This window comes from Mytilus trossulus, chromosome 2 (assembly GCF_036588685.1).
Source record: "Mytilus trossulus isolate FHL-02 chromosome 2, PNRI_Mtr1.1.1.hap1, whole genome shotgun sequence".
In the NCBI taxonomy this organism is placed as follows: Eukaryota; Metazoa; Mollusca; class Bivalvia; order Mytilida; family Mytilidae; genus Mytilus; species Mytilus trossulus.
Window position 1 is genome coordinate 69,255,227 of NC_086374.1, and position 14,862 is coordinate 69,270,088.

The 14,862-nt window shown below is 33.2% G+C and overlaps 1 protein-coding gene across 1 annotated transcript; it reads left to right on the forward strand.

The window, feature by feature from the left end:
• The first annotated feature begins 6,556 nt into the window (after positions 1 to 6,556).
• On the forward strand, positions 6,557 to 14,354 carry LOC134707885 (toll-like receptor 4). The gene is made up of 2 exons (XM_063567995.1): positions 6,557 to 6,602; positions 10,819 to 14,354. Exon 2 carries the CDS (start codon positions 10,890 to 10,892, stop codon positions 13,077 to 13,079), a length of 2,190 nt encoding a protein of 729 aa, XP_063424065.1. The 5' UTR covers positions 6,557 to 6,602; positions 10,819 to 10,889; the 3' UTR covers positions 13,080 to 14,354.
• Positions 14,355 to 14,862: the final 508 nt, after the last annotated feature.

The following is a 14,862-nucleotide window of genomic DNA, read 5'->3' on the forward strand; positions in this document are numbered from 1 at the left end:
CAATTCTTATTTAAAGCTTTACTTTCTCCACTGTTGGTTCCAATTGCAATAATATGGCATTGTATTACAAAATACACTTATAGAAATCAGTAAGGCTGTTGTGTTATGTGTGATGACCTGTCACAACTTTCTTTAGATTTCGTTTGGCGACTAGCAAGGCATTGAACTTTAAAATACATGTCAATAGATATTTTTCAGAATAATAACTATCTACCACGCATATTCATGTTGGTCATAGGATGGTGGTATTCTCTGTCGTCGATAAGCACGGGATTGTTAATACAATGCCGTTTAAAAATTGTTTTATATGTATTGCTATTACTTGATTCGTGTAGCCTCTTCCCTGCATATAACCCAGTTTAGATGATGACATATAAATATATAAACAGAAATGAGAAACAACGCATATATATTTATCTTAACTTCTAAACATTTCCATGAATATGATTGGTTAAAAACAACAGAGTAAGTCAAGAACAACACGGTGTTGAGGAAAAATCTGAAAGATTTCAACAGACGAAGTAAAAGGGGGACGAAAGATACCAAATGGTCAGTCAAACTCATAAATCTAAAACAAACTGACAACGCCATGGCTAAAAATTAAAAAGACAAACAGAACAAGTGAAACTGATGATACCCCCGCCGCAAGTGGATAATTTTAATAGTGTAAAAATATGCAAGTGTTCGGTAAACAGGAAGTTGTCGAGTGATGAATCTGAAAACGCATCACACGGTAAAGCTGACTTATATAAATCCTGAAACCAAATTTCAGAAATCCTTGTATTGTAGTTCCTGAGAAAAATGTGACGAAAATTTTCAACTTGGCTATCATGTGTAAAATCATACAAGTGTTCGGTAAACTATTAGCGCTCTCATACGTACAATTGTTAGGAAATATTCAATTTAATAGAAACCGCATTACATGTCCTCTGAATCCTTCATTTCTTTTTGATATTTATAAAGTGTTATGGTATTTTTTTAAGTATTTTCCTTTGTATATATAGAAAAGGGGCATTACGTCGGACATTCGAACTCAGCTCTTTTATTTTAATTGTTATATTATTGTTATATTAAAACATACAATTCTTATTTAAAGCTTTACTTTCTCCACTGTTGGTTCCAATTGCAATTATATGGCATTGTAATACAAAATACACTTATAGAAATCAGTAAGGCTGTTGTGTTATGTGTGATGACCTGTCACAACTTTTTTTAGATTTCGTTTGGCGACTAGCAAGGCATTGAACTTTAAAATACATGTCAATAGATATTTTTCAAAATGATAACTCTCTACTACGCATATTCATGTTGGTCATAGGATGGTGGTATTCTCTGTCGTCGATAAGCACGGGATTGTTAATACAATGCCGTTTAAAAATTGTTTTATATGTATTGCTATTACTTGATTCGTGTAGCCTCTTCCGTGCATATAACCCAGTTTAGATGATGACATATGAATATATAAACAAAAATGAGAAACAACGCATATATATTTATCTTAACTTCTAAACATTTCCATGAATATGATTGGTTAAAAACAACAGAGTAAGTCAAGAACAACACGGTGTTGAGGAAAAATCTGAAAGATTTCAACAGACGAAGTAAAAGGGGGATGAAAGATACCAAAGGGTCAGTCAAACTCATAAATCTAAAACAAACTGACAACGCCATGGCTAAAAATTAAAAAGACAAACAGAACAAGTGAAACTGATGATACCCCCGCCGCAAGTGGATAATTTTAATAGTGTAAAAATATGCAAGTGTTCGGTTAACAGGAAGTTGTCGAGTGATGAATCTGAAAACGCATCACACGGTAAAGCTGACTTATATAAATCCTGAAACCAAATTTCAGAAATCCTTGTATTGTAGTTCCTGAGAAAAATGTGACGAAAATTTTCAACTTGGCTATCATGTGTAAAATCATACAAGTGTTCGGTAAACAGGAAGTTGTCAAGTGATCAATCTGAAAACGCATCAAACAGTATAGCTGATTTAGATAAACCCTGAAACCAAATTTCAGAAATCTTTGTATTGTAGTTCCTGAGAAAAATGCGACGAAAAATATTCATGGGACGGACGGACTGACGGACGGACAAGGAACTTGCATAATCACTGGGGTAAATGTGATCTCCGTAACTGCGGTTACGTTTATCCAAAGATGGAAGACGTTTCTGGTCAATATTTTGTTTGTCGATTTTGTAAAAAAGTTTAACTGCTAAATGGAGAAATTGGTCGTCGAAAAAACCGCGATGATATAGGTAACTGTAAAAACTGATATCCGTAACTGTAAAAAACTGATATCCGTAAAGTTCTGTTTTAATCTTTTACAAAAGGATATCCGTAACTGTTGAGTTTTGATGTTTTTGCCTCATTCATTTTTTTCGATTTATTAGATCGGATGAACAATTTATCTTTAATAAAATTGTCATAAATTTGTCAAAATATTAGCAATTAGAAAAATACCAATTAAAAACCTACCAAGTGAAGAAGCTAACAATCCAAATCGATCAAAAGGAATACCGTTAAATCTTATTTCCCAGGCAAAATACGTCGGCCGTATTTGGCACACTTTTTTGGTAACTTGTGGTCCTGAATGCTCTTCAACTTTGTACTTTTTTTGACTTTCTATCCTTTTTCATCAGAGTGTCACTGATTAGTCTTGTGTGGATGAAACTCGCGTCTGACGTATTGAATTTAAAACCTTTCACCTTTTGTAACCTATGATTCGTGTGTTTCTCTGTCCTATATGTTCTCCCATTTTTAGCTCACCTGGCCCAAAGGGCCAAGTGAGCTTTTCTCATCACTTGGCGTCCGGCGTCCGTCGTCCGGCGTCCGTCGTCCGTCGTCGTCCGGCGTTAGCTTTTACAAAAATCTTCTCCTCTGAAACTACTGGGCCAAATCAAACCAAACTTGGCCACAATCATCATTGGGGTATCTAGTTTAAAAAATGTGTGGCGTGACCCGGTCATCCAACCAAGATGGCCGCCACGGCTAAAAAAAGAACATACTAGGGGTAAAATGCAGTTTTTGGCTTATAACTCAAAAACCAAAGCATTTAGAGGAAATCTGACGTGGGGTAAAAATGTTTATCAGGTCAAGATCTATCTGCCCTGAAATTTTCAGATGAATCGGTCAACCTGTTGTTGGGTTGCTGCCCCTGAATTGGTAATTTTGAGGAAATTTTGCTGTTTTTGGTTATTATCTTGAATATTATTATAGATAGAGATAAACTGTAAACAGCAATAATGTTCAGCAAAGTTAGATTTACAAATAAGTCAACATGACCGAAATGGTCAGTTGACCCCTTTAGGAGTTATTGCCCTTTATAGTCAATTTTTAACCATTTTTGATAAATCTAAGTAATCTTTTACAAAAATCTTCTCCTCTGAAACTACTGAGCCAAATTAATCCAAACTTGGCCACAATCATCTTTGGGGTATCTAGTTTAAAAAATGTGTGGCGTGACCCGTCAACCAACCAAGATGGCCGCCACGGCTAAAAATAGAACATAGGGGTAAAATGCAGTATTTGGCTTATAACTCAAAAACCAAAGCATTTTGAGGAAATTTGATGGGGATAAAAATGTTTATCAGGTCAAGATCTATCTGCCCTGAAATTTTCAGATGAATCGGTCAACCTGTTGTTGGGTTGCTGCCCCTGAATTGGTAATTTTGAGGAAATTTTGCTGTTTTTGGTTATTATCTTGAATATTATTATAAATAGAAATAAACTGTAAACGTCAATAATGTTCAACAAAGTTAGATTTACAAATAAGTCAACATGACCGAAATGGTCAGTTGACCCCTTTAGGAGTTATTGCCCTTTATAGTCAACTTTTAACCATTTTTCATAAATCTAAGTAATCTTTTACAAAAATCTTCTCCTCTGAAACTACGGAGCCAAATTAATCCAAACTTGGCCACAATCATCTTTGGGGTATCTAGTTTGAAAATTGTGTCCGATGACCTGGCCATTCAACCAAGATGGACGCCACGGCTAAAAATAGAACAGGGGTAAAATGTAGATTTTGGCTTATAATTCTGAAACCAAAGCATTTAGAGCAAATCTGACAAGAAGTTAAAATGTTAATCAAGTCAATATCTATTTGCCCTGAAATTTTCAGATGAATTGGACAATCGATTGTTGGCTTGCTGCCCTCCAATTGGTAATTTTTAAAGAAATTTTGCCGTTTTTGGTTATTATCTTGAATACTATTATAGATAGAGATAAACTGTAAACAGCAATAATGTTCAGCAAAGTAAGATCTACAAATAAGCCAACATGACCTAAATGGTCAATTGACCCCTTAAGGAGTTATTGCCCTTTATAGTCAATTTTTAACAATTTTCATTAATTCGGTAAATTTATGTAAATTTTTACCAAATATTTTTCTCTGTTACTAATGGGCAAGGTTCATTATAGATATAATTGTAAGAAGCAAGAACGTTCAGTAAAGTAAGAACTTCAAACACATCACCATCACCAAAATACAATTTTGTCATGAATCCATTTGTGTCCTTTGTTTAATATGCACATAGACCAAGGTGAGCGACACAGGCTCTTTAGAGCCTCTAGTTTTGTATTGTAGTCCTGGCATGTAATGTTGTCATTTTAATATTATAATTAAAATTGCCATTAAGGAGGGAGGTTTGGCATGCCGCCAAACCAGGTTCAACCTGAGTAAAAAAGGGACGAAAGATTCCAGGTACAGTCAAACTCATAAGTCGAAAATAAGTAAACGTCGAATTCAAGTGTTGAAAATCTGCGTAAATGATCGAGCAAGTATACAAGGCAAATTAAGTATAACTGCCAAAGAGACAACTCTCAGGGTCAAAAACTGGAAACAATTTTTTTTCCCAAAAATATCTATTCTGGTATTATGACAGCATATTTTAGAGCTTTCAATTGTTTTAATTTATTGGTATCTTCATAGGTGCAGTGATGTTCAAAATAAAGTGATGTTAGCCATTTTGGTACGAATTCTGCTCAGACCTGTGGAAATATTTATAGTTAAGTGAGATGTTTTTGCTTCGCGTGGAAGTTATTAGGACGAGGAACAACAATTAAAGCGTTGTATCTTTGCTTTTTGAGATTATCCTTGTATTGTTTTTTGGTTGTCTCAAGGATAGATAGATCATATCTTTTCTTTCTTATAATAGTGCTATATTTCACCTCTGCTTGTTTGCATTCCTGTAGACCCTGGTCTGGATGGTCCAAAAGTTCCAGACCTTGATGGTCCGGGATTCTCTGATCTTGGTTGATTGTCAGATTGCCAGGACATATCACTTGTGTCATCTTCGTCTTCTGTGTCTAAAAAGTTTCAATTTATTTTATATAGAATACGAAGTGTGTTCATTCATTGAAAGTAACTATAAGCCTTAGTCCAAATGATTATAACGTCTTGAAAAGCTTAGACAGAAAAATAGTCTGTGACGCCTTGTTCGACATAGATTTTATGTCCCTTATTTGACATATATTTTATTTATATGTTGATCTAGTTTAAAATCTATCTAAAAGTCTTGTGTGAACGGGGTCTTTTCCACACTAAACTCCGAAACAGATCAAATTAATGAACTGAAATGAAAAATAAAAAAAAGCATACAAGACTAACAAAGGCCACATGCTCCTCGTCAAATTTATCTAAATTATAACACAGTACATACTAAATAGTGGCAAGTACCGGTATATTGTGTACCTTGCAAATCTGCTTCTTTATCGATCGTAAAGGATGATAATTGAATTTTGATGTATATTATAATAAACTTGAAATTCAATACAACGGCATAGTAAGTAAAGTTATCCTCCTTTTACCAAAATTGAAACCAGCTGATCGACAACAGGATTTTTGTTTTCAAATTTGTATTTATTTTTATATAATTACCTTATATGTACATGTACATAGTCAAATTACAAAATCTGAATATCGTCCGCATAATGCTTTTGGATAAATCCTGTCATCCACGTTTAGTCATAGAATTTCTATGAATTTATAAAGGTTGAAACATACCAAAGCGTTTGCTAAAACAAAATGTCTTCTTCGAATATTTGGGGTTAAAACCAATCTAAACATAACAAATTACTTGCACAAATTATTAATCAGAGGTAATGAAATGAAAAATTTCTCTCCGGGGAAAATAATAAAACCTATTAAGTAATATAGTTTTTTTTTTCAAATTCTTTTGGAAAACTTCAAGATTTTATGTTTTTCAGCTGAATAATTCAATTTGAACAGCACAATAATTACTTGTAAATACATGGTTAGTGCTGTTTTCTTTAAACCAATTTGAGAAAAAAATAAGTTAGATAGAGATTTTCTTCTTGAAAGTAATCAATTTAATGAAAGATTAATGAAAGAAAGCTAAAAAAAAATATTTGACTAGACGTATTTTAGCGGTTCTTAAAACACTAACTATAAACTGTATTTGAAATGCTGAGGTCAAACAAGGTTTTTAAAGAAAGGTAAAACTTGTTTTTATAAGTACACATATAAATATGTGTATTTAAATGCCGTTAAGCAAAACTATAAGTGATATAATAAAAGTACACATCTGTATCTATAACACGGAAGTTATTAACATCAAACTCGTCCAGCGAGATAAAGCGTAAGTAGTTCTTGATACTTTTGTTCTTGTTGTCCTTAGCTTGTCAGTTTTGTGAAAGAACTTTTGTCAGCTGTTTGTTTGAAAGTGTTTGGGTTACTAACTAATCCGAACATAAGAGCAAACGGATGATGACACAGTGAGTAATAATGTATATGACCGTAATTATAACTCGATCATTCAATTTACTTTGCCATAACAAAATATCCTGAGGTTTACATTTTTCAAATTTAATGGAATTAAAATGTTAACAATCAACCCCGAAAAGATAACTTCCGTTCTGCAATCCAAAGTTCCACAAGAATCACACACTTCCTTTTGCAGGACAAAACATTTGGATATGTGTGTATACAGAGCTCTCGCGAGGCTCTTTTCATGAGCAATATCATACTGTTAGTACTTTATCCTCCCCCTATTTTTCGATGTTCTATTTGTATTTCGTTCTTTGGTGTCTTCCTATACAATGCCGTTATTTTCTCGTTTGAATTATTTACATTTCTCATTTCGGGGCCCTTTATATTGACTTGGTTTGTTTATTGTTGGATTGGTGTAATATGGCCTACAGTTGTTGTTGATTTCTTTGACATTTGGTCCCTGTTGGAGAAGCAATCTTGTTGTCGCTCGCATTATTTTCTTAATTTTGTAAATCCCAACTTTCCTTTCTAGAGTGACAAAATACCATTCGTCAACCTTGTATTCAAACTGCATCTTACTTGTATTTTAATTGTGAATTTTATTATTCTATTTTTGAAATGTTTCTTTGGTTTATTTAATGCATAAACAAACAAATAAATGAGAACGTATCTAAATTGAACAGAATTCATGGCTTCAAGCATAAAAATTGGCAGTGTCTAAGAGTTTTTTTTCTCAAACAAAAGCTGTGCTTTCAGGCTAAAGAAAATGCATTTCGGTTATGACCTTTTTTTATCCCCTTTACATGACAAAGAGTGTTCACACATTTTCATGCTACATTCTAATATTGAGTACCTTAATATCTGTCTATTGCCCAAGTACAAAATAGAATTGTTCATGTTAACGTAAGAAAAGGCGGACAAAATATACCAGAGGGACAGTCAAACTCATAGATTGAAAATTAACTGACAACGCCTGGCTAAAAATAAAAAGACAAACAGACAAATATTATTACAGAAGACAAAACAAAGAAAACTAAAGACTAAGCAGAACGAACCCTACCAAAACTTTGGGGTGATCTCAGGTTTGTTTTCATAATACGTTGTGTAACCTGTTAACAGTAATCTTCGTTTGACGTATCAGTTTGAATAATATAGTAATCAATTCAAGCAATCGTCATGACAGGTCCTATTTTACAAAATACCCATCGTTATCAATTAGAAATTTTCCGATCGTTTTCCGTTATGTTTCAATTTGAGTAAAGTTACCTTTATGTGAATACTTTTTGAATAAATTAAAGTGCCGAATTTGTGAATTCAAATGATATGATAGATTAAAATTGAAATATTTTGGAAGTAAATTCTTATTTCATTTATTCGCACTGTCAAACTAAAATATTATGAGTGGGCCCATTGTGTCAACTGTTCTGTTTACCTTCTTTTGAACTACACGTATCTACGGCAATTAAACTTTCGATTATAAAAAAAAATCACTTCCGCGTTTCATAGATATATTGAAATGCTCGCCTTGGTTATAATTACATTCCAGGTATGTTTCAGAAGGATCCGATATTTTGATTGGATAACAACGCTTGTGCGTCATACTAAAACTCACCTTAATATCCCAATGAAAAGACATTGTAATGGCGAAATGCGCATTTGGTGCAGGAAAATTGGTACCGTTACGTAACCTTGGTTATAATTACATTCCAGGTATGTTTCAGAAGGATCCGTTATTTTGATTGGATAACAACGCTTGTGCGTCATACTAAAACTCACCTTAATATCCCAATGAAAAGACATTGTATTGTCGAAATGCGCATTTGGTGCAGGACAATTGGTACCGTTAATGTTATTAACATTCATGATGACACTTTCTATCACAAAAATTGATGCCATAAAGAAATTAACAATACAAATCGATTTCTCATGATCATAGCGTAAAAATGTAATTATAAGTATTGAATGCTTCAATTAAGTAGTTGCATAGGGTTGTAAAATCGTTGACCGTGCGCACTTTTTTTTAATAAAGCGTTTCCGCTTCTTGTAGTAATTGCAGGAAGGTTTTTCACCAGTTATAGCAGAAAACTCAACATTACTCATTGCCTCAATTTCAGTATCAATAGGTTCTCGTGCCTTTTGTGACCTACTAGCTGGAGTTGATTTCTTGACTGTCCTTCATTAGTAAGACGAGCTAGACGACGAACTTCTTTTTCTAAGACGTGCAATCCGATTTCCCTTTATATTTGACTCTCTCCTTCTATTTTATCTGCTTGAAGTTTTAGAAAAATTATTACTGTTTCATTCATTAGATCTCGAAGAACATTTTTGATTTTCTTTAGCTTTTACTATTTTGTTTCTGATGGTTTACTAAGTTTTGCGGGAGTCGACCCTGAGATGTTGTTATATTCATGTATATATTTTTTGTTCTCTATATTTGTCCCATTTGAGACGACGGTCTATTGTATTTTTCATTTCAATTTCATTTTTCATATAAAAAAAAACGAATTTTAGGGAAATAACTCCGATTTAACACATGACATGGGTGAAATCTCTTTGTTCTTACTGTGCTGTAATCTGGATAATGCACAGCAAAGGTGTGCGTTAAATACCTCAGATATACTGTACATTTCAAATCTATTTTTACCTTTAGGGGTGGTTCCTGGATTTTGAAAGGATCGTTCTTCTACAAAATTGAAATCAAAGTTCACCGAGTGTAGTGAGACTAAAAACAATATTGACGATTTTATGCTAAAACTCGATACTTTGTCCAATCCGAGGGTGAACGACCTATTCGCCCCCACCCCTGAACCCGCCATCTGCCTCAGATTACGACAAACATCGTAGTTTCAAAATATGAAAAACGAAAGGTTTCTCATTCCTTTTTTTTGTAATTTCTGCCCCAAAAAAAAATGGTAGCTAAGATTATCCGAATAACAGAAATCTGATCTAGATTAGTTTTAGACTCAATGGAATTTATAACAACTTTTTGAATATCTTTCCCTATGAACTGACTACTTTTGGGTCGAATTTAATGAGGATCATATTTAGGTTTGTTTCAAAACAGGGGGAGGGGAGATTAGCTAGAAATTAATCAAACTTCATTTAGATGGACGTGTCTTAAAAATTAATACTGTAGATAAAAAAAATTGTGGGGTTGGGGAGTAAAATTTTGGAAAGAGAAACGTATTTTTCTGTAATTATAGACTGTTTATTTAACTATTATAATCAGGTAATATACATTTTTCTCTATGCATATCATTGAAGGAAAGAAATTCAAACAAAACCAAACTCAATAACACTTCATGAAAGTATACAATTTGCCGTGGCGGATTCAGGGGGGGGGGGGGGTGTCGGGATTGGAACCTCCCCCTTTCTTAGACGATCAGTGCATTTAAATTGGAGCAAATAGTTGGAACAACCCCCCCCCCCCTTTTTTTACTTCGGATTGGGACCCCCCTCTTTTAAAATGGCTGGATCTGCCGCTGTAATAAATTTTGTCAAAGTCTTAATCATTATATAAAGTATATAAGTATATAAAGTATGTTTCCTATTGGAATTGGATAAAAAAAAATTGTGAATAAATTTAGCAGAAACGATAAATAAAAGTCTACCATTGAATCGCAATTTTAGAATATTAAGTCTAAACATAAAAAAAATATTTAATTCAAATTTTACCAAAAGTCGTATTTTTTCCGTTTCGTTACCCTACAAGAAACTTTCATAGGATCCGTGGATTGCGGAATATCGTCCACATTTCTTAAACGTTCACGTACATTGATTACGTCATGTGTTAAAACAGTTATTGGCCAATCAAATCGGTGTATTGGATTTAATTAGCATAGCTCGTGTGACCCTTTAAGCCGAACTCCTACGATGTTCTGGTTAATTACGGTCACACGAGCTGTGAGTTTATATCCTATATAAGGACATGCTTGCCCAATGGTCAAGAACTATAACGTATTCAGTAAAATACAAACTTTAAAAAAAATCTTCATATTTTCTTCAACAAGTATAAAAACCAATTGTGATTGTATTAAGAAAAATCGTATTCGTTTACACGTTTTAATGCACACATCTCATTTTAGGTGAGGATCCAACAACAGAGAAGGGAGAGAATAGAATGAAAATAGTGCTATGATATCTTTATAAAAAAAGTATGATGAATTATCTTCTGACACTACACGTTTACGTATTCTATCTGGTAATAATTATCACTTGTACAAGAAGAACGGTTTACCAGAACGAAATTGGTAATGACAATAGAATTTCAACATACTGCAAAATATTAAATAAGTCATGTGTATGTGATGGGAAAAAAACGATGCACATAATACCTTTCATTCCGCACAACATCACTAAACTTACTATACAAAATTGTAATTTTTCTAATGTTATCCGGGACACATTTTATAACGTAGAAAACAGTTCAGTTGAAATTCTGAAATTAAAAAATTGCATGATACAATTCATAAGTAAAGATGCTTTCAAAGGGTTAAGAAAAGTGGTTGAATTTGATTTGTCCAGTAACTATGGACTTGTTCCTGAAGTTATTGCTGAGAGTTTACATAGTATGTCTATTTCAAGAATAGAAAGACTATATTTAACACATATGGAATTGACACACTTGCCAATGAACATGTTTGCCGGGCTTATATCGACACACATATCTGAGATTTATCTTAATCACAACTTTATAAAGTCTCTAGATGGTGAAGTCTTCAGAAAATTGATCCACTTACGCATACTAGATTTGTCATGGACAGGAATTTCTGACTTTAACTATAACTTTGCAGGATTATCAAGCTTAGAAACGTTGTCACTCTCGGGTACATGGTTTTCGAAGGTCCCTACATTTTGCAATGGAAACCAGAGCTATCTTCCGAATTTAAAGCGTCTTGATTTAGATAACAGTAAAATAGACTCAATGTTTACTCCTTTGACGTGTTTAGATAATCTAAAAAGTCTTTATCTAATGAAATTATCACTTCGTTTACTTAACAACAACACCTTTTCAAAGCTGAGGTCCTTGGAAGTATTAAATTTGGATCAACTTGGAACCCAGTTTCAAAGGATAGAACCAGATGCTTTTAATAGTAAATCTCTGAAAAATCTTACGTTTTCTGTCACTAGTAGTTTTTCTTTTAATGTATATCATATCGATAAATACCATCCACAATCACTTTTTTTTAATTGCAATCAATTGGAATTTCTTGACCTGTCTGATAATAGATTTCAGTTAACTGAATATTACTGGTTGCAAATTTTTAAACCATTGAAACGATTGAAGGAACTCAAACTAAAAAATGCCAAAATTGAATATTTACCAACTTTCAAACAAAACATTTTCCCCGTGTTGAAAGAACTTAATTTAGCTTCAAATAGAATATCTTCATGGAAAAATAGTGAACCTTTTGATGAAATAAAATATTTGAGAATTTTAAATCTACGTGGAAATCGTATTTCTTTAATCAACAAAACATCTTTTCCCGAATCATGGAATAACGGAGAAGGATCTTTAAAAACACTATTGTTAGTGGGAAATCCGTTTTCCTGTACCTGTGGACTGGCATGGCTAAGACAATGGATGGATACTACTTCCGCAAAAAACATAACAACAGACAAACATGTATGGAGATGTTCTATTTCAAATTCTAAAGTATTGGAATATCATCCAATGCAGACATTTCCGTGTTTAGTTACATATATTATACCATCGTTGATGGCTCTCTTTGCAATATTGGTGACCTCGTTTATATGCTATATATTTCGATTTCAAATTAAACTTAAACTGTACCGGTGTAAATCGAGGAGAGATGGTTATAACCTGATATCAAACAAAGGATATGTCTATGATAGTTTCGTAGCATATAGTTATAACGATCTCAATTGGGTAAAACAACACTTGATTCCCAAACTTGAGACCCTGCATCATTTACAGCTTTGTATACGGGATCGTGATTTCCGACTAGGGACAGTGTTTTCAGATCACATAACAGAAAACATTGAAGCAAGTAGAACATTTCTTCTTATACTGTCCGATAATTTTGCAAGAGACAAGTGGTGTAAGTTTCAGTTAGATATTGCAAACCATATTGGGATTTCCAGAGGAGATTTGGCTATTATACCTGTTATATTAAAAGACATAAGTTTTAATTCCCTAAATGAACCAATTTATAATGTAATAAACAATACGAACTGTATGGTATGGTCAGAAGATGGACCAGCGTCAGAATTATTTTGGAAAAAAGTAGTCGAGTATTTCCCTTCAAGTTACACTAAGAATGAAAATAGCGACTCCTCCGCAAGCTTTTCTATACAGAGTTTTGATTCTGAAATTCTGACGTAAAAAAACTAAATTTAAGGTTAAGTTCGTTGAAATATTACTATGTTTTCTAAAAATGTTCGTTGTTAAAAAGTTATAGAAATATTACTATGTTTTCTATAAATGTTCGTTGTCAAAAGGTTATATATAGTTTAGCTGATGTATACTTATGGGCATGAAAACGGACTATGAATTAAAATATATGGGAAAATATAGAAGCAATAGTTACACATGTATACAGTCAGAGCTAGATTTCATAATTCCTTAGATAACCTGATCCGCATTTATTTCCATCACTACTAGAAGGATAATACAGACACACACAGACAGAGGTAGAAGCATATTTGACATTTAGGACCTAATAAAAGATGCTACAATATATGTCTACCAACGAAAATACCCACCATATTCTCGATAGAAAATACTGATGTAAAAGAAAGTTTATAGATCAGCAGGTTTTCATTCAGCAAGGATGCATTTGTCCCTTACAGACAATTTTGAATTCGAAGTGACCGTATTGGACAGCTGCGACTGCTACAGAGAACAAACCATTGCTAAATACCATAAACATAATAAAGTTATCAATGGAGACCGAAGTTGAAGAAATCAGTACTTAAATCGACGTCTTTGACAATTTATTTGCCAAGAAAGCAGTTCAGACTTTGTCGATACTGCAACAGACTGGCAAAGAGACACGTCAATGTATATGCATTTTGCGGACGGTAATACTCTTAAGCTAGGCGATTAAACAAAATAACACTTGTTTTGAATTCTATATCAACATTAGAAGTGACTGGTTATATACAAACCACCAATATTTGACAAATAACCGGGATGAAAAGATTTAAATGATAAATAAAGAGAAGTAAGTTTATTGAAATTGATGCGCTTTGCAACAATTAATGACTTTTAAGTGATGCACGAGTCATCAAGAATCATCTACAAACATGACAAACGTTGGAGCTGATCAAACCAAAATAGGACAAATAATTAGAGCTGTGCATGAGGTAGATAGATTGTACATGTATATATATTTTGACTTAAAGTCAATTATAAGTGCTATGACAGCAAATATCAAATAAATCTGTAATGGGTTGTTGTTTTAGATCATTTAAATTTTGATATGATCAAAATATGTGTCATTATTCCCATGCATGGTATATGTCATTACTTAAACATCAGCATGTTTTATGACAAACAGTACAACGTCAAAAATTAGATCTACGCCAGGACTGGTGCTTACAGTTCTACAATCGAAAATATATTGCCTTTTTCACTCTAGAACTGTCTTAAGCTTGAACTATCCATGACAGATTGTTCTAACAGTTCTAAAAAGAGGTTAGAACTAGCTATATATGTAGCATTATTCCAAATGTTTTATCTTCATTGTTTCTTACGTTTTACTGATGACCACTTTTCGTTTCATTTATTTCAAGATATGGCGATAGTTTTATTGCGGCGTTTAAATTCCTCAGACTACGATATTCCCGTAATTTTATCAAGATTTGTTATTTTTGCCATAGTTGTATGATTAGTTGTTAATTTGTTATTAACTAAAGTTATTCCACTTTGAATATCTAGTATTTGTGTCGAATACAATGTATTGTATTTTCAACAATCAGGAAAAACCAATGACAATGTCCATTATAATTATTTTACCTTGTAAATTTCGTAGATTAAGCAACAGTCCACTTACTATGTACGTTGAGTTAAAAAGATGTTTTTCACGAGGCATTGGATTTAACGTCACCGAACTCACTTCCCACTACGACTAAATGTTTAACTGCCGATCAAAGTAAAATCAAGA

Excerpts from the sequence above, each read along its gene's own strand:
- LOC134707885 (XM_063567995.1), top strand. The coding sequence starts at position 10,890 with ATGATGAATTATCTTCTGACACTACACGTTTACGTATTCTATCTGGTA.